At 53.4% G+C, this 26516-nt stretch overlaps 8 protein-coding genes across 8 annotated transcripts; 3 read left to right on the forward strand and 5 right to left on the reverse strand.

The window, feature by feature from the left end:
• Positions 1-1180: 1180 nt before the first annotated feature.
• On the reverse strand, positions 1181-2910 carry CCMA1212_002364 (uncharacterized protein; the record flags this gene model as incomplete). The annotated part of the gene is made up of 3 exons (XM_073699749.1): positions 1181-2407; positions 2480-2654; positions 2906-2910. 3 exons carry the CDS (start codon positions 2908-2910, stop codon positions 1181-1183), a joined length of 1407 nt encoding a protein of 468 aa, XP_073562011.1.
• Positions 2911-4316: 1406 nt separating this feature from the next.
• On the reverse strand, positions 4317-10425 carry CCMA1212_002365 (uncharacterized protein; the record flags this gene model as incomplete). Its single annotated transcript, XM_073699750.1, has 8 exons — positions 4317-4754; positions 4839-5636; positions 5687-5785; positions 5846-5963; positions 6045-6139; positions 6202-6300; positions 7203-10287; positions 10421-10425. 8 exons carry the CDS (start codon positions 10423-10425, stop codon positions 4317-4319), a joined length of 4737 nt encoding a protein of 1578 aa, XP_073562010.1.
• Positions 10426-10868: 443 nt separating this feature from the next.
• On the forward strand, positions 10869-12367 carry CCMA1212_002366 (Alkaline ceramidase 3; the record flags this gene model as incomplete). Its single annotated transcript, XM_073699751.1, has 7 exons — positions 10869-10995; positions 11017-11094; positions 11156-11303; positions 11396-11512; positions 11549-11767; positions 11826-11972; positions 12216-12367. Exons 1-7 carry the CDS (start codon positions 10888-10890, stop codon positions 12365-12367), a joined length of 969 nt encoding a protein of 322 aa, XP_073562009.1. The 5' UTR covers positions 10869-10887.
• Positions 12368-12939: 572 nt separating this feature from the next.
• On the reverse strand, positions 12940-13284 carry CCMA1212_002367 (uncharacterized protein; the record flags this gene model as incomplete). The annotated part of the gene is made up of 1 exon (XM_073699752.1): positions 12940-13284. One exon carries the CDS (start codon positions 13282-13284, stop codon positions 12940-12942), a length of 345 nt encoding a protein of 114 aa, XP_073562008.1.
• On the forward strand, positions 12991-15595 carry CCMA1212_002368 (Putative oligopeptide transporter; the record flags this gene model as incomplete). The annotated part of the gene is made up of 7 exons (XM_073699753.1): positions 12991-13315; positions 13384-13505; positions 13587-14697; positions 14838-14983; positions 15079-15293; positions 15350-15462; positions 15521-15595. The coding sequence occupies exons 1-7, from the start codon at positions 13037-13039 to the stop codon at positions 15593-15595; spliced, it is 2061 nt and encodes a 686-aa protein (XP_073562007.1). The 5' UTR covers positions 12991-13036.
• Positions 15596-15667: 72 nt separating this feature from the next.
• Positions 15668-17461, reverse strand: CCMA1212_002369 (Ribosomal protein arginine N-methyltransferase rmt3; the record flags this gene model as incomplete). Its single annotated transcript, XM_073699754.1, has 3 exons — positions 15668-16551; positions 16632-16748; positions 16822-17461. The coding sequence occupies 3 exons, from the start codon at positions 17459-17461 to the stop codon at positions 15668-15670; spliced, it is 1641 nt and encodes a 546-aa protein (XP_073562006.1).
• Positions 17462-22441: 4980 nt separating this feature from the next.
• Positions 22442-22973, forward strand: CCMA1212_002371 (Histone H3-like centromeric protein hH3v; the record flags this gene model as incomplete). Its single annotated transcript, XM_073699755.1, has 3 exons — positions 22442-22508; positions 22571-22695; positions 22758-22973. The coding sequence occupies 3 exons, from the start codon at positions 22442-22444 to the stop codon at positions 22971-22973; spliced, it is 408 nt and encodes a 135-aa protein (XP_073562518.1).
• A 285-nt stretch (positions 22974-23258) lies between these two features.
• Positions 23259-26394, reverse strand: CCMA1212_002372 (5'-3' exoribonuclease 2; the record flags this gene model as incomplete). The annotated part of the gene is made up of 3 exons (XM_073699756.1): positions 23259-23811; positions 23858-25988; positions 26085-26394. The coding sequence occupies 3 exons, from the start codon at positions 26392-26394 to the stop codon at positions 23259-23261; spliced, it is 2994 nt and encodes a 997-aa protein (XP_073562519.1).
• Between the last annotated feature and the right edge of the window lie 122 nt (positions 26395-26516).

Here is a 26516-nt window from a genome sequence, read left to right on the forward strand (position 1 = left end):
TAATGATGGACGAGCCCAGAGAAGCACGGAGTGACCCCCTGTCCAACAGGTTGCTTCTGCCGCAATATTGAGGATCCACTGCAGCACTGCCCAGCAGTCAATCCGTCTTCTGGGGGAGCCGCTACTATACTTGATGCCGGTGACTTAGGTAGTATTTGGTACCTACCTACCCAGGTATGTATGCTCGCTTAGTAAGCTGCAATATCACTTGCTGGTAATTTCTCTTATTTCACTCAAGAACTTCTCTTCCCCTATAGATATCAATATCAAACTCTGAGATTTTGAGATAGTATCTCAGTACCTATCTAGTATTCAAAGTGACAGTAAATAGTCTTCAATTCATTCTATCAATCTTATAGTATAAAGAATTATTCTCGCCTTCAGAGTGCAGGTGTCTGGAAGCCAACTGGACGCACTAAGGCGCGGTACCTGCCCAGTACCTGTGCGGGTGGGGTGAAGATTAGCCTGATTTTGCCCAGCCGTGTGGAATCAAGCATTGACATGTCAAGTCCACTGCGAGTACCACCAACTCTGCAGCTATCGCGGGAGCTCAGTTTCTCACTGCAAATTCATGAGCAAAACTCATCTCGACACAAAGTTACAATTGCGAGCATTGTATCGCCTTGGAGACCGATGGCTCTTGTAAGCCCACTGCGATTATGGCCGGATGAGTACTATGAATAGCAAAGCATGGCAAGTTTCTCTAAGAAAGACGCGAGTTCCATCAGCACCGTCTGCCACTATAAGCCAACAACAGAACTAACCTGCAGCTTCGCAAGCCTCATTTTCCCTGTTTCGTCTTCCAACTCTCTTGTCTTCTTCGTCTGCCTAGCTCGTTTAGCTCTGTTAAGCAACACTGGAATGCTGCAGATCTCCAGTTGAGGGGCAACTCATCACACACTGCATATACTAACTTGTAGTTGCAATATCATTGACTCCATGTCTGCATCTCGTTTCCAGCTACTTCACACTAAACACTAGGTACCTAGATATCTTCCGCGTACAATTACACTGAACAGGTGGTCAAAGCCAGCTCAACGCACCAACCGTCCCCCAAAATAACTCCTTCCAGAAACCCTCCCTTCTATGCAAGGTTCAGAAACAACACGACACACACCAAACAACAAACAACGCAACAAACCGTATCTAATCAAACCAAAAGCACACCCAATCATTTGCACTATGCACCCGTCTGGCGCATCCAATCCCTAAAGTGGCTGGGCTCCTCCAGCTCCTCCAGCTCTTCCACGTCCCACTCTCCCCCAACCCCCCTGAGATACGCGTCATAAGACGACGCCGGCATACTCAGCTCTGACAGCATCGTTTCCGTGCGTGACTTCTCGGCGGTCAAGGGATGCCACTGCCCTTGAACCGAAACCGAGCAGCCGGAGATGTCGTACACCATGCTGGGCTGGCATGGAAGAAGTGAAGGGTCGATGAAGATCTCCGCATAGCCGACGCTGTGGTCCGCTGCGTCATCGTAAAGACCGCAGACGACGGGTGGTGAGCTTCTGCAAGCCAAACGGTTGTCGTCAGATGGTGGTGGGTATGTTTGGAAAGGGGCGGGATCAACGTGTGTGTGCTGCTCCTCGAGATACACAGCGGGATAAGCGTGCGAAGAGGGAGGGGTCCAGTAAGGGTAGGACGAAAAGGCCCTGGCCTGGAGTGGCTGGTGTGCGTCGATTGTGTTCAGGTATCCCTCACTGTCCGAGTGCGAAAACTCGTACTTGGCCGCACTTGTCCTGTTGCGCTTCGCCACGCTCGTCTTGACAGACCCATGGCCGTTGATGGGCTCAACATCGCTGCCGTCTGGTGTCGGGAGAGAAAGGGGCAGGTTCTTGTCGTCTCCCTTCTTCGAGTGCAGAGGATCGTACTTGTACTCCGGAAAAGCTTCGCCGTGCTTCCTCCTCTCGACGTCAGCCAGGTCCTTGAACGCGAGCTTGACTTCCTGTTGCTCCAAGTTCCTCCACGAGAGCCCACAAATCGCCGACACTTGCTGATGATTGTCCTTGCTGCAGTAGGCCTTGGCAATGTTCTGGTACGACCTGCGGTACAGCATGAAGGCGTTGAGGGGGCGCTTGATCTTTCCGGAGTGGTTGTACTCTTCCACTCGCTGCTTGATTGTGCGGGTTGCAAAGGCTGCGGCGTCGGGAACGAGACAGTGAGGCAGTTCGGCCGCGATGACCGAGAGCGGCCTGGTGAGAGAGCTGCTGCTCCCTTTTCCATCCGAGTCTCGCGTCCTCCTACCTGATTTCCGGTCCTTGCTGGGGAGACATCTTGATCGACTACGGGAGCTGCTGGGCCTCGATGACTTGGACCGCGCTCGAGGGCGTCTCACGAGGCTGATACTAGAGAAGCCCAGGGGGGATGTCTCCAACCCATACCGTGAAGTGCTTTGGAGAACGTTCTGTTCATGGGGAGGCTGGGAGCTATCAGCATTCTATTTGAAGGATTTTCAAACTCCAAAGGTAGAACTCACGGAGATGAAGGCTTGGTTGGAATAGGGCACTGAGACAATTGTCGAGTCGTTTGCCTCGCCAAAAGCAGAATGACTACGCAGGATTGTTGGCTTTGAGACGCCGTACTCCCGCTTGATGTGCTCCATGGAGATGTCCGGTGGGCAGATGTCAATGTGAAAGCGATTCTTGGAGATACTTGTTTGTCTCGAGTTGTCAGCTTGCTGAAGTTCGGGTGCAACACGAGTTATGCGGAGGATGTTGAATATGACAAGCAGGATGTGGTGTGATGGCACATGAAGTCGAGTTCGATTCTCTTTGATGTAGAACGCTTTTCATCGAGGGCTGACGGGATAGATGCATTAAATGACATTTCGACTTGTTTTAAGAGATGGCTTGTTGTCTTTGTTTCCCCAGAGTAGGCCTTGACGGCCAACCCTCAGCCGCACCCCATTCTGCGATGGACAACCTCGTCCCTGGACGCATGACTTCCACGTGAAGCCTACAAACAAACGAGCATCAAAGCTTCTGCCGCATGCGGTATTGCGAATCTGGCAGCCTTCGCTTTCCCCTGGCCCCTTGGACCACTCTGCGGACGCTGTGACAACCATGGGACCCAAACTCAGTCGCAGATGGCCCAAAGCGACAGACTGCGGAGGCAGTGACACGCAGCCAAGCTCAGAAGAGGGGAACAACCGGCGCGCATGTGGCAAGCGTCCGTCAAGCGCACAGGACAGCTTCGAAGCGCTGCAGCGGTTGGAATGCTCGCCAATAACAACCATTGGCCGTGCGGCCCCGTGGATGCTCGAATGCAGCTCATCCGGTCGGTAGTCTCGCCGTCCCGCTGGAAGGGACAGCTTTATTGGACCATCCAGTCCCTCGGAGGGAGCCATGGCTTGTCAGGACAAGCCGGGCCCTTGCATATCGCCATTTGCCGGACCGATGGGCGAGTCCGCCTCAGCTGGTGCTGCATATCGCGGCTTGTTCCCAATCAAACTTCTTCTACCCACAGATGAGTAGAAGTGGAGACACGCAGGAAATAAAATGACAGACAGAGATGACCAGTGATTGCTTTGGATAGAGACATGGACAGGTAAGTAGAGAGATACACATGGAGTAGTTGAGTCGAGGTGGTCGATGATGTCGTCTTGACGCCTGTTGCGATTCGGACAAACCACCAAGTCGAAAGCTAACATTCCCAACGCAGTCGACGCTCGAACCAATGGAGAGTATTTCAATGGGCCAAGTGAGCGGACAAAGATCCGTCAATGACCGTCCCAAAGCAAAAGACAAGGCGGCTTTGAAAGCTTCAGAGTCTCCGTTTCTGTTCAGCGTCTCCGTCTTTGTTGCGAGCAACTAACACCAGTGGATGAAACTCGACTTGCTCGTGCGGAGCAAAGCAGCGGCATTCTTTGATTCGCTGCGTTCCCAAGTTTTGCAAGGGGATCGATGGCTCTAAAAATACCATTTCAGTGTCTGCCAGTTGTATACTTGCACAGATGTATTACAAAAGCGGGAGGCTATCACGACTAGGGCTTCGAGGACGACGATCAGCTGACGTTTGTGAGTGGCGCAGTTGATAATGGTTACCAGTATGTGAAATTGATCATGGACCCAGATACTTGAGTCCTCGGTATTATACGCCGGCGTTGGTGAGCAACATTGGCTGCCAAACGCATGCGTGACTTGGGTGAGAGTATGCGGTGTCATCTTGACATGTCCGTGGAGTCGTTTGGAAGAACGAGAACTCATGGTCGAGCGGCAAGCAGCCAGTAAGTAATACTGTCGTCAGGTTTGCTTCTGTAGTGATGTGTCTTGGTCTGGGTTTGTACCAAGAAGGACGTGCTTGATTTTGCATACCTATCCCATCTGGATGGAGGCAGCGGCAGGCTCGGCGTTGTCTGCAACGTCGAGCTTGGGTGCAGGAGAGCTCTTTGTAGGATGGGTCTCTGGTGTAGAATGGCTCTGTGGTGCAGGAGGGCTCTTCGGAGCAACAGGACTCTTCGGTGCCAAAGGGCCCTCTGGTGCAGGATGACCCTCTGGTGCAGCAGCAGGGCTCTCCGGTGCAGGACGGCTCTCCGGTGCAGGATGGCTCTCCGGTGCAGGATGGCTCTCCGGTGCAGGATGGCTCTCCGGTGCAGGAAGGCTCTCCGGTGCAGGATGGCTCTCCGGTGCAGCAGCAGGGCTTTTGCTCCTCGGTTCCGTGTTAGGAGGGTTCTTTTGACGACAAGAGGCACAGACGAAGTGGAAATCTGGGTGATCTGCAGCAGCCTCACTGATCCCGAGGCACCTGCTGTGCTGCCATACACTGCAGCTCTCACAGGCGACGCTGTGCTTGCCGTCGTCGACTTGCCCGTACAGGCCGCATGAGCAGTCAAATACCCACGCCTCCTCTTCCTCCTGCTTCCCCTGGAGATCGCGGCCATTCTCGCCATTCTCATGCCGGGATTGTCCGGATATCGCATCTGCCACTGTAACCTCGCTATCTTCACCTACAGATGCCGGGGTGCCGCTCTCGCCTCGCCGGACGCGGCGCTCCTCTCTTTGCTTCAGGCGTTGCTCCCTGGAAGCGAGCCTCATTTCCAGCTCCCTCTGAATTTTGACTCTTTTCTGCTCTTCCCGGCGTTGGATGGCGGCTTCTTCTCTGAGACGCTCTTGCTCGATCCTTGCCTTCTCTTGCTGCTCTCGCTGCTCCGCCTTGGAGGCAATTCGACTTGATCGTTTGGCATTGGCCATCTTGGCGAGAGTTGCCAGCTCCTTCTCGCGCCTCAGCTCCCGGCGGCTTCGTTCCTGTTCTTGTTTCTCCAGAATGGGCACCAGATGATCTCGCAGCTGTTTTCGAAGTATCTTTTCGTTCTCGTCTCGTGATTTGGCCATGCTTTCAACGAGCGCCTGGACTTCTGGAAGAGTCACTGCCACACACTCCCAAAGCATGTTCCCCAGATGGGTGTCCTCATAGTCCAGTTCAAGCCCTTCTTTCGAAGCATCGTTGACGGAGGCGTCGGCGGCATCGTCCGGTTCGGATACACGTCTCCTTTTCCCCGTACGTCGAGACTGGCGGCTAGACTTGGAAGAAGCCGGTTTGGGTCTGGGGGGCGCTTCTGATAAACGGTATACTCGGTTATCGTCGAGGACGTAGTAGGTGCGGTCTTCGCTATCCCAGCCGTAGGGTTCGATCCGCTACAAGTCATTTAGAGGATATACGCATCATGAGAGGAGACAATACGCACCCAGGTCGTTTGCTCAGTATCCTTTTGTTCCTTCATCTTCTCCCGAAGCAGTTCCGGGCGAATCATAGCCCATTGCGTGAATTGTTGCATCACTCTGATCTATCACGTCATGGTCAATGCTGATGCCGAGAAGGAATTCCAGCTCGAGATGAGGTTTACCTTGCTGAATACATCGAGCTCAGAGAAAGACTTGGGAGCGTCATCGTCGCCGAAAGGATTGGTGTCTGGCGACTTCAGCAGGTACTGCTTTCGAGCTTGGTCATCGAACGATGCATGCCTTCATCGAGGCGCCGGTTGTTAGTCATTGCCCTTGAGAAAGAGGAGGGCGAGATAAGCAGTCGAAAGACACAATACGTACGTGAGACCGCGCTGTGAAGAGACCAACCGCAAGAGGGCCAAAGCAACGTCGTTCAGTCCCGGTGAGTTCGGCTTGAGGCACTCCGTCTCGAGATACTAGCGCAATGGTCAGGATGCACTCGCGAATTATCAAGTGAGGAAAACAAGTCCGTGCTCACATCGACGTCAACCGCATCGTCAATTGAGGCAGCATCACCGAAGATGTAAATCCATTGGCACAGGTTGGCAAACTGCCACATGCTGCGGATGCGTTGAAGCTGTTCCATGACGTAGATAGCTCTCTTGGTAGCGGCTATGGCCTAGCCTTTTCGATGATTTTTTTTTTTCGCTCTTATCTCTTCTTCTTCTCTTCCGTTTAACAGCTCCTTGTTGATGGATGCATCTCAGAGGAAATAAGGACAAAGTGCATAGGGTAATGATTTTGAGATAAGACAGATGAAGGTACCAAATTTCACACTTCGACGGCGTGGAAATGTAAAGGTAATTGGAACCGCGTCTCTGCGGCTGCACGCGTCGTAGCTTTAAGCTGGGCGGTATGACGAAGGAGGTTAGTGGCATTGCACAAATCAGGAACAGTACTGCCCAGGTTCTACTAGACTTATTAGTAAGCATAGAATGTCATACGAGATCAACTTCAAGGGTTGTTTCATCAACGAAGTTGGAGTTCATCACAGTCCTTATAAGATCATTACATATTTGCGTCCTATCGTCACACTGCATGCAACCCTTGTTTTATGGATAGCTCTCAAAGTCCATTGGGCACACTCCGGTATAGAACAACACGATTTACTCAGTAGGCATGATTCAATCAATCCACATGAGAGACAGAGTAAGTCAAGCAGCAAAGCCATCAACAGCCGTAAGACTCATGAGGCACAGAGGCATTTCATTTTAGATCTATCTTCATGGTGACTTTGATCGCTCAAGTTGATGCGTGAGGTAGCCGCCACAGCGGTTTTCCTTATGAGATTCGCAAGTTTTGTATGTCCCCGAAATTGGCAGAATCCTGCTTGTCGGCCGAAAGTGAATCGTATGGCTGCCCTGCTTTTGAGCGCTGCGCAGACAAAGGTACTGGTCGGCCGATTGGCTGTTTCGGAGCTGTTGCTGGTCGCCTCCTCGATTCCGACAGTACTTGGATAGAACGACCAAGTGCACCCACCGAACTGCCAAAATTCGGCTTGGAAATCGATTGAGGTGTTGACTGTGGTCCACGAGACGTGTCTCGGACTGTGCCAGGTTGAGCTTTCGAAGGACTCTTGCTCCAACGGTGAGGAGACGTGCCTGCTCGCATGGCCTTGAGGTCCAAACGCACGGGCACCGGACCTCGGGGAGTCGTAGATGGTAGAGTGACGCGCCCTGTAAAGGATGGGGGCTTGCTTGGAGACTTTTGCATTCCGACATCCTCCGTATCACTGGACGTGGCCGACTCCTCGTCAGTTTCTCGCCATGAGGCTAATGGCTTGGCTGATAGGGGTAAGGACATATTCAGCGGCCTGCCGGTCCAGCGCGTTGGCGTCTCAAGCTGTACAGCGGTGACATCCTGTTTGCCGTGCCTGTCCACCAGCAGTTGTCGACGGACAGAGTGTGTCCGCCACCCGCTGCGGCGGCCACTCGGGGGTTCGGCTCGTGGGGTGAACCTCAGGTCTTGCTCTGAGCGAGCAGCATCTCCGCTCAAGCAAACCTGTCTCCAGTGATGGAATGTGCGATTCCTCTTTTCGCCGTATCTCTTCTGCTGTACCTTTGTCGCGGTATGGGCCTGTCCACTGCGCTGCAGTGACCAAATCGACCACGCTTTGAGATACTGCCGTTGCCTGCGGGCAGCCCATAGCTCCAGGGATTGCATCTCCACCCGCTCACGCTCTTTGGCAATATCGCCCCAGGTCGCCAAAACGCCTTGCGCATAATGCTTGTAGGCAGCCAGCTGAGCCTGTAGATCTTCTTCGGTACGTGCTCTCCACTTCGTGAGAGCGAGCTCAGCCTGGCCATAATAGTACTTTGCATTGTACATGGTGACAACATCGCTTTCCGAGGTCGCCTGGACTGTCACGGCTCGCCATTGATCCAAAGCCTCGTAGAATTTTCGCCGCTTTCGAGCCGAGGAGACCTGCGTATATCTCATCATCAAGTACTGTCTGATCATCTCCTTCATCTGGCTTTTCCGCGCTTGAACAGCCGAGTCCATGATGGGCAATACCCGTGTTGTGACGATGAACAACCTGGCTCGATTGCTGAGGTGCGACCGCTGCGCCTCGATGCTGCTGGAGCGCTGTAGGGCGCCTAGGAGATTTGATATGCGGTATGACTTGAGGTGATTCGCACACAAGTTTCGCCGCCACTCCTCTTGCATGTAGTGCCTTCGCCAGCTTGCAAGGGCGCGCGTCACTGATATGAAATCTGCCCTCCATCGAACTGCTTGCACTCGTGATGACAGCTTCCAATTCTCCAACGTCCGGCCAACGGTTGCAATCGACAGCTTGTCACGATAGGCAGATGATTGCGCTCTGACCTGGACCTGATCTCTCCATTCCGTGAGACAGCCGAATAGCAGCTGCAGTGACCCGAGTTGCCTGGCTGCATGAAGTTGGCGATTGTTGATTATGGTGTGGTCTTGCAGTTTTGACAGTGCGTTGATGATGCCCTCGCGCCGATTGAACCTGCTTATGGCTTGAGTCTTGACGAGGTTGCTGGAGGTGCTCACTTTCCATGCCAGCAGGGCCAATTGCTTCGATTTCTTCTCCAACTTCCGGCGGTAGGCGAGGGCCACCAGGTGTGAGCACCATTGGTCATAGACGCGCGACGCGACTCGAGCACGATGCCTCTGTGCGATCGCCGATGCTGCCAGACGCAGCTGCTCTTGCTGATACGACACGGCGCGGTGTAGCTTCTGCACCGCCGTCAGGGCCTTGAGGTTCTCAATGATCGGATATCGCAGACTCGGCGCACAGCTCCAGCCCTGGAAACAGCGAAAGCGAATCATGTGTCTTCTAGCTACGCCTTCCCGCTCAAGTCGCCCTGCGGTTCGGTCTGCCCAGTGGTTGAAGACCTTGCTTGCCAAGTAGATCTCGCGAGCTCGTGTCGCTCTTGTAAGCAGTCGCTCTTGATGCAAGCGCGAAAAGGTGTGCTCGTTGTCGGACTGAACTGATACTGGAGGCTCATCCCGCTCTGATTGCGCTGCCGGTTGGGCTTCCTTGGGTAAGTAATGGGGGGGCTGTGCGCTGGCTTCGTCTTCAGTCCTGTCGTTGTGCTTAGGTCTCTCGATCGTCTTCTCCGAGTTTCGCTTCTCTTGTCTCGCAGCGTCCTGGGCGAGTTTTTCATCGTCTTCGACATCGCTAAACTGATTCTTGTCGTGTTCTTTGACGCGTCCCAGTGGTCGGTCCAAAGTCTGATTATACTGTTCGGACTTCCTTTCTGCTGAGTGGAGGGAGATGTCGCTTTGTGGCATCAACAGGCGAGCCTTGGGGTCGTCATCTGGAGCATCGAGATCGATAGGTAGGTGGTCGAATAGCGGACTTGGGTAGTGATGATATGGATCAACGTGTCGCGTTGCAGTGGAGGAGATTTGGGCCGAGGAGTACGCCTTTGCGTCGGTATGAGCAGGAGCGTGGTCATCTCTCGCTCGGTAATCCTTCTTGCTGCTTGGCTCTTGGCTCTGAATCTTCTGGGGAGCGGAGTCGGTTCCCAAGGAAGTCGCGCTATAGGCCCGAGGTCTCTTTGGAGGGGCGTCTTCATCCTCATCGATCGGGAGGTCGTCGGGGTACCAACGATGAGTGTCCAACGGCTCTGGAGACAAAGGGTGCTCGGCATAGCCTTCGGGAGAAGTGGTGGAGTCGTCGCTGAATTCGAGAACGATGCCTATACGACCGAGGATTGACTGGAACTTGTCCAGTAAGCTGCCACCACCCTGTTCGCCGCCGACCCTGAACACAAGAGCTGAGAGATGATGGTCCGACTCGGGATCGATGCCGTGCTGGGGAAGAATTTCGTCGTAGGCTTTGAAGAGCGCAGCGGCGGGCAGTGGTTTCGGGCCGGCCGCATTGTCAAGGTGCTCCTGGGCGGCTGTGATGATCGCGTGTAGCACAGCAATGTCTAAACTGTCAACCAACGAGCAAACATGGACGAGGCGTCGTGAAGCGCCGTACCTCGATTCGAATAGTAGGGCTCCTGGCTCGGCAGGCCGCGACTGGGGGATGCGCGAACGCTGTCGGGCGCAGAGCCATCGTCGTAGGGAGATTGCACGGATGCCACTGCAGACATGCTTGTGAGTTTCTAGCTGTTTGACGTGAATCGCTTGTCGGAGGCGGCGACTTACTCGAGGTTGTTGAACACGCTCTTTGGCATTAATCCATCATCAAAGCATCGCGACGAGGAAGATTTCACGGCATTGGGCGCGAATGGCGCGGCATGGAAAAGCGTTGGATCAGATTGCCAGCGCAGAATAACAACCTAATGCCTGCCCGCTGCCGCTGACTTCCAGGTTGGGACGGGAGGCATGGAACCTGAAAGTTTAGCGGGTTTGCACCTAAACCTCAGGGCGCATGCGTCACAACAACGGGGCTAAATGTACCGAGTACCTGCATCCGCTCCACGCCCGATGGACCGCTGAGGTCCCCAGTACGAGCAAGCCTCCGAGTTCAAGACTCGGCCCCACCTATGGTAGATCGAAGACGGCGGGAAGCACGGGATCTTGCGAAGGCTCCCAGGCCTCTCCATCTTTCCTGTATCGTTTTCATTTTTCCTTTCTATTTTCATTTTCTCTTTTCCATCAGAGAGGCACTTCCATCTCCCGGATTATCTACTGTCCATCTTTCTAATACTCATATCGAAGGCTGCTAAGCAACGTCAAAATGACCCTGTCCGCTTTCCGTACGGCCATCTCGTACCCATATCCAACCGCCGATCCCGGCAATGGATTCTGGGGCGAACAGACGTCAACGCTCAACTTTTGCGAAGAGGTGAGCTGGGCCCGGCTATAGACGCTCATCTCGTCTTGCAGAAATGCTAAAAACTTCAAGGATTATGCATTGACTTCGTACTGCGCTGAGCTCTGTAATGTCAGTATCGGCCATGAATCATCACCCTTTCAACTTGTTCTCTCTGTTGACACAACAGCAGACAGTGACAAACGCTATTTTCATGTGGCTTGGGATAAGAGGGGTTGTGAATTGTCTGCAACAGAAGCATCCGTCGATATTTCTGATTTCTTACCTTGGTTACATGGTGGTAGGACTGGGCTCCATCCTCTTTCATACGACATTGAAATGTAAGCATTGCTGCCCATGGTGGCATCACTGAGCATACAAGTGGATTGACTAACAGACGACACATGGAGATCCGATGCAACTGATTGATGAGCTGTCTATGATATACACTACCTGCTTGATGATGCATGCCAGCTTTGCATACTCACGTTCACGAACGTTCTCAGCTCTCTTGGGAATTGGCCTGCTTTCGCTTGCCGGTTCGATCACGGTGAGTCTTTCGTGGGTTATGCATGAATGCAAGAAGATGACTACTTCCGAATCGACTGGCTAAGAGAGGCTCAGATTTATTACCACGTCACCAAGGATCCTGTGTTCCACCAGGTCGCCTATGCTTTCCTTACAGCTACAGTTGTTTTTCGAAGCATGTGGGTGATGGAGTCGCAGTTACGACCTGTATTGAGTGCTCGCGATCCACAGCAGGCGGCCAAGGTGCTGAACACGATGTGGGCCATGATCGCTACCGGTTCGTCTCATTCATGACCTGCGCAAACTAGCAAAGCACATCTAACCGTTTATGATAGGACTGAGCGTCTTTCTTGGCGGCTTTTTGATTTGGAATCTCGATAATGTCTTTTGCTCGCAGGTGCGGCAACTGAGGCATGCTGTTGGTCTTCCCTGGGCCGTGCTGTTTGAAGGCCACGCCTGGTGGCACCTCATGACAGGTCTTGGTAAATGAAGCTCTCCCCTCGCACCATAATTGTGCGTTAACAGGGTCACTAACATGTTTACTAGGAGGTAAACACTCGACTGCCCTATGCCCCATTTCTTTTCTGCCTCTTTTTCTATCTGCTCTTCCACATCATGCACCTCACGTACTGCCTCGGATAGGCGCTTTTGGCCCGACCGTGGGCAGACGCAGTACCCTAGACGTGTTTGTGTTCGCGCTTGCTGACGACTGATGCTGTCTCTAGCCTACTATTACATCACTTGGGGGACCTGGTTGCGGCATTGTCTCTCGGGTCAAGGCAGCAATTACATCCTCGTTTGGCCGAGGGTGTTGACATCCGTTCCGTATCTACAAAGGGTAGAGAATGGCCAAGACCAGGACAAGAAGGATCAGTAGACGTTTCCTCGGCGATGGCATTTCACCTACGGGATATACAAAGCAGATACGGGGTTGTGCTGGGCGTTTTGGTATAATGCTCGAGGGCCATATACATAGATTCCGATACAGCAAACCTACTCACCTACAAAGAAATCATCTTCTATGACTACGACCCTAGGCTCAAAGAGATCCAAGCTTGAATCTGCAAACTGTGGACAGTCCGGGTCGAATAGCGCCATGGCACGGCCTTGGATCACTGATCGGTCCGTGAGCCTCTGGAAGCTCAAGGCATTAGCGCGGATAGTACGAGTATTGGGCAGCAGATCCATGAGGTACCGTGGGAATACTATCCATGGATCAGTAATGAGAGATGTGCTATTTCGATGAAGCTCCAATGAAGCAGGAGAATGATGTAGTTGATCGATATTCGGGGGTTCCTGCCTGTCTGGGATCTTGGGAGACGCGCTAATGCATGCTTGGATTAGTAATGGTTGCTATCAGGGAGCCACCGAGACACTCCCTTATATAAAGCTGACGGACGGAGCTTCCCTTGAGCTAACATACAAGTCGATACGCCAAAATCGTCATCATCACCGTGAATTTACCAACGTCGCCGCTGATTGATCGAAGTCATCTAACAGAGGGTCTCCCGGTCCAGATGCACACATCGTCAAAGGGCCTGTGAGAATGACGTCTCCGTCGCCGCAAGGGCGCAGCTTCACCGTCCGCGGTGTCGCTGCCGGCCTTGCTGTTGGAACCGTGATATGCGCCGCCAACATGTACTTCGGCCTGCAGACCGGCTGGGTCTCCATCATGTCGATGCCCTCGAGCCTCATGGGATTCGCCGTCTTCAAGCTGCTGAAGCCGTACCTGCGATTCCCCTTTAGCCCGGTCGAGAACGTGCTGGTGCAGAGCGTAGCTGGCGGCATGGCCATTATGCCTCTGGGCTGTGGCTTTGTTGGTGTTGTAGGCGTCCACTCCCTTACGCTGTTGCTCTCCCGCTCGTCAGGCTTGCTCATTCGGATGACTTGTAGATTCCCGCGATGAACTACCTCCTCGGGGCTGATGAGCAGGGGCCGTTGTCGTTGAGTACATGGCAGCTCATCATATGGTCCCTGGGTCTCTGCTACTTCGGAGTCGTCTTTGCTGTTCCTTTGTAAGTGTCCTTGAAACGAACGGCTCTCCAGTGATGATATTGCGAGTTGGCTGAGACGGTTTTCTTTGTATGACCGCACAGGCGCCATCAAGTCATCATCAGAGAGCGACTCAGGTTCCCCAGCGGCTTCAGCACGGCGGTGCTTATCCGCGTTCTCCATAGCCAAGGACAAAGCTCATCTCCCAAGGAGCTTGACGCCGCTGCCAAAGGCGGATTCGCCAGCCTTGTGCCCAAAGATGAAGATCCTATGCTGGTTGACGAGGGCGGCTCTGTGGCGGAAGAGGAAGAGCCAACAGCACCCAAGGACCTGGACTGGGCATACAACATGAGGCTTTTGCTTCTCAGCTTCCTCGTTTCCGGCATTTTCACCATCTGCAACTACTTCCTGCCCATCTTGCGGGACCTCCCGGTATTTGGGACTGCCGCGGCGTCTACTTGGCTCTGGACGCTGAATCCAAGCCTTGCATACGTCGGACAAGGCATCATCATGGGAACCGAGACTACGCTGCACATGACTCTCGGCGCAGTTGTCGGTTGGGGCATTCTCAGCCCCTTGGCCAAGATGAAGGGCTGGGCTCCCGGCCCAGTGGATGACTGGGAAAATGGCAGCAAAGGCTGGATTGTCTGGGTGTCTCTGGCTATTATGCTTGTCGATGCTGTTGTCAGTCTCGCCTACATTGCTTTTCGCCCTGTTTTCGAAACCCACGTCGTGAAGTTTGCGTCTGCACTAAAGCGCCGGTTTCGTCATGGCAGGATCGCGGCCTTGTTTGGGTCATCTCATCGTTATTCTCCAATTCCTGCTCAAGAAGATAGGGACGAAGAGGAAGAAGAGAACGAGCCCTCAATACTTCGGGATGACCAGTCCTCCGCCATCGAAGAGGAGGATGATTTGGATGATGCCCCAATTGAACAACAGGTTAGCAGCCAAATCGTCTCCTGGGGACTCCTCGCGTCCGTTCTGGTCTGCATTCTAGCAACCCGAATCGTGTTTGGCGACCTTGTGCCACTATACGCCATTGCTATTGCCGTTCTCATGGCCCTAGTCCTGAGCATTATGGGTGTGAGGGCCCTTGGAGAGACCGACCTTAACCCCGTATCCGGCATCAGCAAACTGGCGCAGCTGTTTTTCGCTCTGATTATCCCGCAGTCTCACAAGTCCAGCGTTCTCATCAACTTGGTTGCTGGTGCTATCGTATGTATACTCGCCCCTTTCATGCTGTCCTTCGTCCGATCTAGTTTGGCTAACAATGGGGTTTATTCAGTCTGAAGCTGTAAGCTCCTTACGTCGAAGCAGTTCATAGATCAAACTCTATCTCCTAACATTGACAATAGGGCGCGTTGCAGGCTGGAGATTTGATGCAAGATCTCAAGACCGGCCACCTCCTGGGCGCTGCTCCCAAGGCACAATTTTGGGGACAAATCATAGGCGCTACTTTTGGCGCTGTGTTCAGTGCCTTTGCCTATCACATCTACACAGCGTAAGTTTGTCCGCGGCAGTCAGTGATGGACTGGGCCCTCCTGTGGCCCGGCTGCCTCGGATGAGTTTGCTAATCGTATTGGTCACTGGCGGCAGGGTATACGAGATCCCCGGCAAACTGTTCCAGGTTCCTACAGCATACGTCTGGATATTCACGGCCAGGCTCGTCACAGGGCAAGGCTTGCCATTTATGGCCAAGGAATGGGCAACGGGGGCTGGCGCTCTCTTTGCCGTCACGACCCTTGCGCGGACTTTGTCGGTCGGGCGGCCATGGCGCTCTTGGATACCCGGCGGCATTGCCGTCGCAGTCGGTAAGCAAATCTCGACCAGGCTTGTACAGGAGAGCTTGTCTAATTCTAGAACCAAGGCATGTACAACGTGCCGTCGTTTACGCTCGCTCGAGCCATTGGAGGCATCATCAGCTGGTATTGGCTAAGTATACGAAAGCAGTCAACCACGCCTCTCATCATTGTCGCATCGGTAAGAGCCTTGGAGTTTACCGAAAATGACGCTCGCTGACCTTGGGTGTGTGTTGCAGGGCTTCATCCTGGGAGAGGGATTCCTTAGCATTGTGAATCTGTGGCTACAGGCACTGAAAGTACCTCACTACTAGCGATATGCGGCCTCTAGCTCCCCTGTTCTACGATTTTCTCCCCAAATCCATTCAAGGCTTCGAGACTGCCCGCTAGTCCAACTTCCAGGACCATTTCTTCTCTTGGCTTGCGGTAGGTTGGCCTTCGAGGGAGCATGTGACATCGATCCTCAGCGCTCTCGCATTCTCCTCGAGGGCTGCAAAGGTGATTTCCCCCGATATTGTTTCTGGGAGCTTGGACGGAGTGGATTCTCGGGGCACCAAAAGCAGGCCTTGCTTCCAGTGGGTCACAGTGCCGGATGGACCGGTCGTGAATGCGACGTTGCCCGGCTTCGCCTTTACGAAATCCTCGGGGGTCGTGAAGGGCTCGGGCACGGGCTCGTCTCTGGAAGTGGCGAAGAAGTTGTCGAACCAGATGAGGAAGCCATCCAAGCCCTCTGACGGCCGCGACAGCCGTGACTCCCACTTGGCTGTGAAGGAGAGCTCCTCAGGCTTTACCGTGTGGAGGTCGAGGACCTTGAAGGGGTACGGCTCTCCGCTGAGGGTGCTCTTGGGAACGGCCTCGACTCTCGCCTCGTCGTAGATGCCTTCTTGCATAGCCTTCATATCGAAACCATAGACGTCTCTCCAATAAGAAATGTGTTCCAGCGTGTACTCGGTGTCCTGGACGGGCGCCATCCACAGGGTGGCGGAGCTGGGAACCAGCAGGCCATCAGGCTTGAGGTATCGGTCTCTGGCGTAGAGAACGCTGGGAAGCATGGCCTCGTACAGGAGGCAGTAGCCCATCCACTCGCTGACAATGATGTCGACCTGGTCGACGGGCAGCTTGACGTCTTCGATGCCGCCCTTGACGCAGGTGATGATGTCGGAGAGGCCGTTGTTGAAGATGTTTTCAGTTGCCTTTTTGATGATGTCTGACTTGTCGACGGCAATGACGCGAGCTGCGCCGGCTTTTGCGCAGAACATGCTCAGAATGCCTACGGAGAACGATTTGATTAGGTTAGGTCAAGCTGGGCGAGGCCAAAATTCATCAGCCAGTCAAGCAACACTATCTCACCTGTGCCGCAGCCGATATCGAGCACGACCTTGCCCTTGAAGATGTCCTTGTTGTTGTAGATGAAATCACGGTAAGCCTCCGTCCTGACCGTGTCCTTGAGCATAGTCTCGTGGATATCTATGAGACTGGTCAGCATTTTTGTTTTGGACTGATCATCCATCATTGAGTCATGAGACTGAAGCTCTCTTACCGTTGTAGGCATAAGACTCGAAATAGTAGTTCCCACGGTCCTCGCCGCCAGCCTTACCCTTGGCCGGGCTCTGCTCCTCGTCATCTCCCCAGCGACGATCCAGCGTCTCCTGCACGGCCAGCCGGTAGTTTGAGAACTGCGTTCGGACAGCCTCCAGCTCGGCCTCCAGCGCCTTCTTCTGCGTCAGCAGCTCCTCACGAGAGCCATCCAGCTGCTGGTCCACACCCGCACCCGCATCCGCCTTGACCAGGTCGCTGTCGAGAATCTCGTCCAGCGCCACGATCAGTGCGTCATTGTCAAGCACGGGCTTGAAGAAAGCATCATCCTCAAAGTCGGCCAGCGTGAGGTTCTGCGACGGCACGGGCTGCTGGTCCCGGACGCGGCTGCGGATGAAGTTGACGAGCTTGACGGCGCCGTGGAAGTCGAGCTGCAGGTCCCTGATGGTGGCGACGAGGTCGAAGCCGTGGTCCCGCTTGCAGCTGTCGAGCATGTCTGCCCAGCTGGGGAAGGTCTGTTGGGGGTCGAAGAGGGAGACGATGGGGATGGCTTCCTCTTCGTCGTTTTCGACGTCGAGCCATTCTGCTTCGTCTGAGATGTTGCTTGAGGCCGAGGAGGACTCGGATACTGATTTTGCACTCATTTTGCTGAGCTTCTCTTTATTTAAGTTTCTTTTGTTCTCCGGCTTCTTTTCTCTTCTCTCAAGATATATAGACAATTTCCGTAATTTCAACTGATTGCTGGTCAGTTGTTGTTGTTGTTGCTTCTCAACGAATCTTGAAAATTATAGTCTTTTTTTCCATACTTTTTTTTTTTGTTAGTGTAACTGCTGCCGGGAGGGACATCAAGGGACCAACCAAGTACAAGCTACACGCGAATGCTACTTCACAGTCAGAGAAGATACTTTATAGACTGTGTATAAATGGCCTTGTATGGGGTAACTTTCACTCCAAGGAAGTATATATCGAAATCTTTTTAGTGTGTGTCGGGTGTCGAGCGGTGCTCTATGGCGGTTCGTCTTTGGAGGACGGCAAGGCCCCACCCAGCGGGATCTGCTCCAATCTGCAAACCGCAAAAGTGAAGATTGAAAAGAGCAACAAACTCATTAATGACACTCAAAGAACAGGATAAATGAAAATGAATCTCATCGTTGCTGTCTACAGTGGCATATTATATTTGAGAAAAAAAAAATTTGAGGGAAAAAAGAAAAAAAAAAGTGATTTGAGAAAAAATCCTCAAGTCGCGTTCGAACCTGGAAGCTCCAGATGAGGAAGTGCCAAAGATTGTTTGAATGGAGTCTGTTGGGCCAATCCCACGGTCACATCTGGTAAAAGGCAAGAGGTGAGTTCGATGGGAGGTCCCACTCCAATTTGTTCTTGTTCTAAAGCCCTTTATATACTTTTACTCGCTCAACCTACTTCACACAACATGGGAGGGAGCTTCTGTATCTCAACAGCAACATCTACGTCAACGGCGACACAAGAGATCGGCTTCATCGGGGTGTTGTTATGCTTTTTTCTTTCCTATTCTTTCCCTCTGTTTTGATAAAGACAACTGACTTGTTACATAGTACTCTATACTGTGGCAATATTGCACAGGCTTTGACACCTTCATCTCAGCTACTCACCACTCAGTCAACAGCTTTATCGTCCTCGCCATCTTCACTATCCTCCTCCCTCTCACTACCATCGTCTCCGTCGTCGTCTTCGCCGTCGGATACTTCTTGTCCAAGCCCCCGCAAGCGAGCCTGATGCAACTTCACGTTAGCACATCATGCTGTCCTCCAATCCTGCAGGCATTGGTTGGGTGAAGGGCAAAGCTGCCTACCTTGTACTTGCCGAGCTTCTCCTCCAAATCACCAAACACCATGAGGAGATCGTCGAGTTCCGACTGCACCGAATCCTTGGCCTTCTCAGCATCGGCCGAGGCTTGCTTTGACTGAGGCTGAGCGTCAGCAATGTCACGTTGGCAATCAAAATTGATAGTGTTTCTCACCTTTGCAGCTTCCTGCCGCAGCTTGTCAGCCTCAGTTTGCAGCTTCTCAACGTCTTTCTGTCGCTTCTCAACCTCTGTCCGACTCTCCTCTTCTTCCTCCCGTAGCTTCTCAGCCTCCTCTCGAAGCGCGTCGGCCTCTTTTCTCAGCTTCTCAACCTCTTCTTGCAAACCGCGTAGCTGCTTTTCGCCTTCTTCCGCCTTCTCATTGGCCTTCTTCAACTGGGAGTCGCGCTCCGCGAGCGCGTTTGCATGCTCCTTGCGAAGGGCCTGCAGCTCAGAAGCCTTGCTCTTGTTGGCCTAGAAAGAGCGCCAGTTAGTTAACCAGTAGATAGCATAGCAATTGATACCCATGAGTCGCCCGGCGTGTTCTAACTCACCTTCATCACGTCGACCTCAAGCCTGCTAACAGTTGCTCGCAAATCTGCAATTTCAGCTTCCGCTCTCTGCCTTGCACGCTCTGCTTCTACTTCGTGCGCCTTCTGAGCCTGGCTTAGCTGGGCCTGGAGGTATTGATCTTTGCTGCTCAGCTGCGTTTGCAGATACTGATCCTTGGCAGCAAGCTGGGTTTGAAGTTGTTGATCTTTGGCATTGAGCTGCTGTTGCATCTGCGCAATTCTTTGTTCAAGCCCGGCGACTGTAGCAGCCTGCTCGCCTTGTAGTTTGCTATTACCTGTTCAGCTGGCCGTTGCAAAGAAAATTCGTTTCTCCGAAAAAAAAGCTTCAAACATACCGCATCTCTGCCGCCAGTCTCGCGCTCGCGGCCTCGGCGTCTTCCTTTGCACGGCGATGTGCCTCCTGCACCTCCTTAATGACTCCCTCAAGGGATTTATTGGCGCTGTTGGCTTCTTCAAGTGCGCGGTCTTTTTCTTCTATTTGCTGCCGCAAGGAGTCTACGAGCTGCCTGGAAACACCCTGCTCCGTCCCATTCGTGATCACCGAGACCTCAATATCGGGCGCTTTATCAAGGGCACGGATGGCACGGCTGAAGTTATCCTTGAAGAAATCGACAAAGACATCGTCAAAAAACACGTTGACCTCTTCGCCATCAGGCGAAGACATGAGCTTTTGCGGCGTGACTTCAAACTCTCGGAGCAAAGGATGGTTCCGCAGCTTTGTCAGTCGATCCACGTACCCGTCTCTATCCAGCCGTGATTCCAAAATAGCATGCAGCGTTGCTCGTGGTATGGGCGAGTCCTTTGTGGAGAACTCATACACAACCCCCAGCAGCATGGCACAGAGCCCCTGGACAAGTTCTCCCGCCACACGGACTGGCTGCGTGATGACCTGTATAAGCCCCTGAACGTTGCTCCCTTCGGCCAGGAAATCGTTGACGGCGTCAAGGTCCTCAAAGAGCCAGCCGAGAAGTAGCATCAGGTATGCCACCAATATCCGCGTATCATCATCTCGGCGTATCCGCATGAGAAGATGTGCTGTGATCGTCTGGATGCTGGTCACAACTTCCTCACCCTTAGAGGCATCCCCTTCGGTCAAGCCCTTTGCCACTGCCTTGGCCGCGGGGTTGTCATAGAGCAGATGGAACGCGATGACGGCGGCGAACCACACGCGATACGGGTCGCCGAGAAATACGTCACCTGGGAGCCTCAGCAGAACACTCAGAATATTGGCAGATTCGTCCCGGCCAGACTGGTAGCCTTCTATGGCTCTGCCGAGAAAGTGAGACTTTACTTCCGCGTGGTTGGAGAAATAAGCCTTTAGGCACTGGCAGGCAGCGTATCGTAAGTCAAACGCAGAAAGCTCGTGCACATTCAATGTCAAGTCAAGCAGGCCGTCAATGATGTAGATCTTGGCCTGGCCGTTGACTGCACTTGGGGTCTCGGCCGCGGATTCCAGCGGTGGAGGGACCATGAGAGAGGCGAATGCCTCCTGGACGGGCATGTTGTTACGGATCAGATCGCCACATGCGAGCAAGGCCTACTCGAAATGTTATCATTGTGGCCCAACAACGCAAAGAGCAGGGGTGGCAGGCGTTCGCACCTCGGCCTTGATTTGGAACTGGACATCGTGGTCGAACGCGAGTTGCAGGGCGAGATAGCTGAGGCCATGTCTCCAGAACGTAGTCTGATTCATGTGAGTCTCCGCGGAGCCTGGCGACAGGAACAGCCGTATGATGGAGAGGAATGCGTATATGTTGCGGTTGTGCTGAATCTGCGCCCACTTGGCGAGGTTATCTTCTTGCTTCTGCGCTTCGAGCAGGCCCTTGAGCATCTCCGTGAGCTTGCCTATGCAGCCCGACTCCCGGAAGAGCGCCTGGTTGGCGACATTGCCCCTCAGTAGGTTGGCCAGGAGTATCAGGCAGTCCTCTACCGTCCTGCCGCCTTCGGAGAGTGAGCCGTCCGCGGCAATGATGTCGAACAACTTCTCGAACGCATTCTGAAAGGCAACGAGTTTCTGTATCTCCAGCGAGCTGGACGTCAGCAATATTAACAGACTGACCCCTTCGTTTCGGATCGCCTCCCGCTGGTCGTCGAGCGCAGCGACGAGACGGCTGATGCCCAGGGGTGCCGAGAGGACGCATTCTTCCGTTCGCTGCGTCCGCGCAGTGAGGATCGAGCTGAGCAGCTGGAGAGAGTATAGGCGCGAGTAGAAGTCGGGGGCGTCGAGGAAGTCGAGCACGAGGGTGATATTCTCCTGGCGCTGGGTGAACTCGTCGGCCAGCCAGAGTGCGATTTCGTCTGAAGCTTCGGGGGACTCCTGGTTGGGGTTGAAGAGCATCAACAGCGTCTCCAGCACGATCTTGATTGTGTCGACATCTTCGGCGTCCTTGGACAGGCTGCCGATCAAACCCCTCAGGGCTCCTGATGCTACAGTTGCCGGGTAGTCCTTTGCGAAGCTTCGCAGGCCCAGCACAGCAGCGCGCCGGTCTTCGAGGAGGGTTGCGGAACCGAGTCGGCCGCTGAGGACGCTGATGGTATCGCCAACGGATTGTTTCGCCGGCGTGCTGGAGATGGAGAACATGTCGTCGCCTCACCCATGTCCCTGGCCGGCAGTTGGCGTAAGGAATTGGCTGCTGCAGGAGGAGTGCTTCGAGGAGCGAGCAATGATTGGAACTCGAGCTCGGCGGAGACCTTCTAGAAACACGTTCCAATTTACCAAGCACTAATAATCGATTGGCGAATTAGGGGCATCGCCCTGTATTTTGGCCATTTCCATTGCATTGGCGATGATAATAGCAAAGAAACATAATACATATGGGCAACAAACTCATATCATTTTTCAACTTCGCGACTCTTGATCTATAATTTCCTTTACGTCTCCATTCTCTTAAATGGTCTTTATCGTCTTCCCTTTCTATATTCAGGTGACATCTAGTTGTCTCTGGGCCACTGAGAGGTAAAGTACAGTAACATGCAGAGACCCTGGGAGAGCTGTTTCTAAAGATAGACCCAGCATGGATCACCTCACGTTATCTTATCGGCCGAGCTTGGCTGTCACCGGGTTGACCAGGGAAACGCGTCGTTTCCACATAAAGGTAACAAGGACAAAATAGTGCAACCAACCTTTTGTTCCTCGCCTCGATTGAGCCTCGATGTAGGCCACGAGCTGGCCATCGCGCATGGTTTTTACGCTTCTCCGCGCTTTGCCTCACTAAATTGCTACTCTGCCCACCATGCCTCCTCGTCAGTCGACCTCGGGGACCTCGCAAAAAGTGCGCTCTAGACCGAGCGATGTACAGCGTGCGTTGTCAAGACAAAATCCCATTCTTCCGTTGCCCTCGTTCTCGCTAACCATTCGTCAGCGGGCGATCCATTGCCGACGAGACAGCGGCGACGATACCGCCCGGGCACCGTCGCATTGCGAGAAATCAGGCAATACCAGGCCAACACGAAGCTTTTGCTGCTGAAGCTGCCGTTTATGCGCCTCGTGAGTGCCGCGCTTTGAAAACCCCCGGTCGACCTTGGGACGTGTTTTTTGATAATGGATAGGTTCGAGAGATTGGATTGAATTGTCGTCCGAGGGGAAAAGAGTTCAGGTGGCAGAGCCAGGCCATTCAGGCGCTGCAAGAAGCCGCAGAGGCCTTCATGGTACATCTGTTTGAGGATGCGCAGCTGTGCGCTGTGCACGCCAAGAGGGTCACCCTGATGCAGAAAGACATACAGCTTGCGAGGAGAATTCGAGGCATCTGGGGCGGTCTTGGTTGATATGAATATATGCATGAGCAAAGGCGAAAGAAAAATGACAAGAAACTGACATTACTAATTCTATTTACTCCCAATGTTTACTTCGTCGTACACATGGACAAGATGAAAAGCTCTGATGTATGTGAGATGACTGGTTTACGCAGGACGGCTCTCTGGCATGGACATGGTTTGCTGGGCAGGATAGCAAGACGCTTCAGATATAATGCTCCTACGACGTGTATGTTCGGTTTGAGAAGGGCAAAAGATCTCGTTCTCACACACGCACATGAGGGCGAATTATGTCAATTACGCATGGTCACGTCCTTGCCAGTGGCCGCCACGATACGGAGGCCGAGGCCCGGAATCATGTCCGCGCCTCCCTCGGCCCCGATACTCATTCCTACCGTCAGACCAGCCTTGTTGGTGTCGCGCATTGGGGAATGACGACGGGCCTCCTCTCCCATCAAACGCCGGCCCGGTTGACGGCTGCCACCCACCGTGTTGCGGCATGCCATAAGGCGGTTGTTGCGGCATGCCAAAGGGCGGTTGTTGTGGCATGCCATAAGGCGGCGGTTGCGGCATGCCATAAGGTGGATTGGGAGGGTATGGCTGGAAGCGCTGGTTGTCCCTGTTGCGCCCGTTGTAAGGCTCCCGGTTGTCCCTATAGCCGCCAGAATAACCGCCGCGTTGTCGGCCATTGTTGTTTCCGTACGGTCCTCCGTAGTTGCGGCCTCCGCGGTTGGCTTTTCCTCGAATCTCCTCAATGTCACTTCTGGTCAGAGCAGGCGGCGGCATTCGCACTCCGCGCAGTAGCATTGACTTGTGGGTTTGCGATACCTGGGGCATGTCATAGTAAACGCTGCGCTTGGTTAGCCGAGTGTCACATAAAGTTAGGGTGAAAATACCTGATGGAATGGTCGTAATCGAGATCTGGCATAGATCCTCTCTCCAGGGGATAGCGCAAGGCTCCGTGGGGAACCGAGTCCTCCTGCTTTTCGATTTCTCCTGCCAAACCATTGCTGTTTGCCGGGTTAATGGTGAGCCTTGAGCGGTCTTGCTTCTTGGAATAGAAGGTGGTCAAGATGTCGTCGTAGAGGCCTTCGTGATTGTCGGATAGTATCAGAACATCCTTGCCGATCGTGTTTCGTGCAATATCATCTGGGCTCAGTAGCGGATACTTGCTTTGTACAGCTTTGAGGAGACGCTTCATGTCGATGAATGGGAGGAGAGCCACACCCTGCCATGCCATTTTCTTTCCATTGAGGTCAATCTCGAATTCCTCAGGATAGAAGTCGATAATTTCGCTGTCTTTTTCTGTCATGAGATCGTGGAACACATCAGGGAGAGCGTGACGAGACGCCGCTGGCAAGACGCTCATCAGTTGCTCAAAAGGCTTGGAAACTCGTCCCTTTTCGAAGCTGATTTCCATTTTCGCGAGGTCCTTGAAGTCAGCGGCAAAGGGGGCGTAGTGGTAAGGGTAATACCACTCCCAGGACGGGCATCCCTGGAAGTAATACAACAAAACCCACGCCAATCCTTCCACGTACGCATGGGCTACTTTGTGGCGAAATTCAATGTCTTGCGGGTCTTTTCCAAACTTCTGCTGGTAGTAGCGATCTTCGTAGCCATCTTCCCAGAGACGAACATTGTCAACCGGCTCAGCCTCTTGGGGTGCCACTGGTTTGCTGGCCGATGACTCCGCCGAAGAAGAGTTGGCGACGTCATCGGAATCTGGGGCCTTTCTCTTGCCAAGAGATGAAGGTAGAGTCTGCGGAGTGCTGTCTGCTGGGGCGCTGGATACCACTTCGACTTTGGTTGTTACAGCGCGAAGTCGATCTCGGATTACGCTGGCGGCACCCCTATTGGCAAGCGTTGCATCTTGGACCGCGCCGCGGCTGACTACCATGTCGTGGGTGACGGTGAGATTGTTGGTCGAGTTCGCAGTCTGCGATGCAATAGGGAAGAGATGCAGGCCCTTGGAAGGATCTGCATGTCCGTTGATCTTGGAAGAAGCACCATGCTGCCCGTTCCTCGAGAAGCCCTCGTTTTGAAGCTTCCTGCGCTTGAAGGAGGCTTCCCGCCGATCCTCCTGTTCTTTTCTTCGCTTAAAGATTGCACTCTCTTGACCGGCAAGGCCATCAAGTATAACTTGTGCTCTCTCCAAATCAATGTGGCCATCTTTGGTGACATAGCCGCCCATGGATGGTAAGCTATTTCTCCAAATCGTGGTCAAGGTGTCGATTCCATGCTCGCGAATCTCCAGAGCTGGCAAGTGAGGCAGGAAATCATTACCGACGAAGCAGCACATGAAGATCCAATCGTCAATGGCCCGCTCCAAATCAAACCTGAAGGGAAGATCAGGAACAGACAGCTCGATGGCGAGATACTCCCTCAAGACGGAGACGTGCAGCCAAATGAAAGGCTTCAAGGGGGCTTGAACGGCCTTGGCTTGTTCATCGCCCTCGGCCATGTCGTTGGGCTTTGCGGTCCCGCGACAGTTGTTTGCCTCGTGCCCTTTCTGGCCACAGAGCTTACAAGCCCTGTTCTTGCCTTCGTTGAAGAAGACATCTTCACGGAGAACTCGGAAGTGAGGTTCGTGCGTGGCGAGCCCCAACATGATGAGATCGGCATCCAAGCCATAGATGACATGGCGTGTGTTGGGATCGTAATTCGGGGAGGTGCGCTGGGATCGGATGAACGACATGATTTTGTGTTCGCCTTCACCTGGGACCGTAGCATCAGATATGATGATCTTGAGCTTAGCCCAGGCGGGATCCGTGTTCAGCTTGTACTGGCACCAGTATCGTAGACTGACGGCGAGGATATCCATGAATGGCGTGCCTGGGGTGATGGAGTTGGAATCGAACGCCTTCTTGACAACGGCTTCGGAGTCTGCAGCTTCGAAAACGCCGCCATTCTGGCGCTTGAGTAACTCGATGAGCGCTTGCTTATCCTCTTCCTTCTCCTTGGCTTCCCGAGCTGATCGAAATCGTCGCGACCGCTGCTGGTTCATCTTTGCTCTTGGTGCGACACCGTCTGAAAAAGGTTCGTTAGCAAACGCTGAGAGATTGCAAAGCCATCGTAGGCTGTTGAAGGAGGACGAGTATAGCGACCAGCGCATGCAGTACTTACCAACGGCAATCATGAGGATCTTGCGCGGGCGGACCATGTTGACGACACGGTCAGTATATCTGAAGACCTCGAGCATCATTTCTTCCTCATCGGCGGGCGCAGGCCTGTCCTCTGGATGCGAGCATGGGTGGACAATGCCATTCATGTCGAGGTACAGGTTGTCGAGCTCCTCGCCATTGGGATTGGGTCTGGTGGTGTCAACCGGGATGGTAACGCCATCTTCGGTGGTGATGGGCGTCTCCTCTATCACGGGTGAAATGATCTTAGGATATTTGTTGGATAGCCATCGGAAGGCCGCGGGGATACCCATGTTGGGCTACGACTAATGTGATGAGAAAAATACAACCGCTTGGTGCCGCTGGGCGATTCTCGTCAGGTGAGGTGGTAGAAGGATGAGAAACGCGGTTACGCGTGGTCGAGATTTCGTGGTCG

Source organism: Trichoderma ghanense (genome assembly GCF_004382785.1).
Source record: "Trichoderma ghanense strain CCMA-1212 chromosome Unknown scaffold_1, whole genome shotgun sequence".
NCBI lineage: Eukaryota > Fungi > Ascomycota > Sordariomycetes > Hypocreales > Hypocreaceae > Trichoderma > Trichoderma ghanense.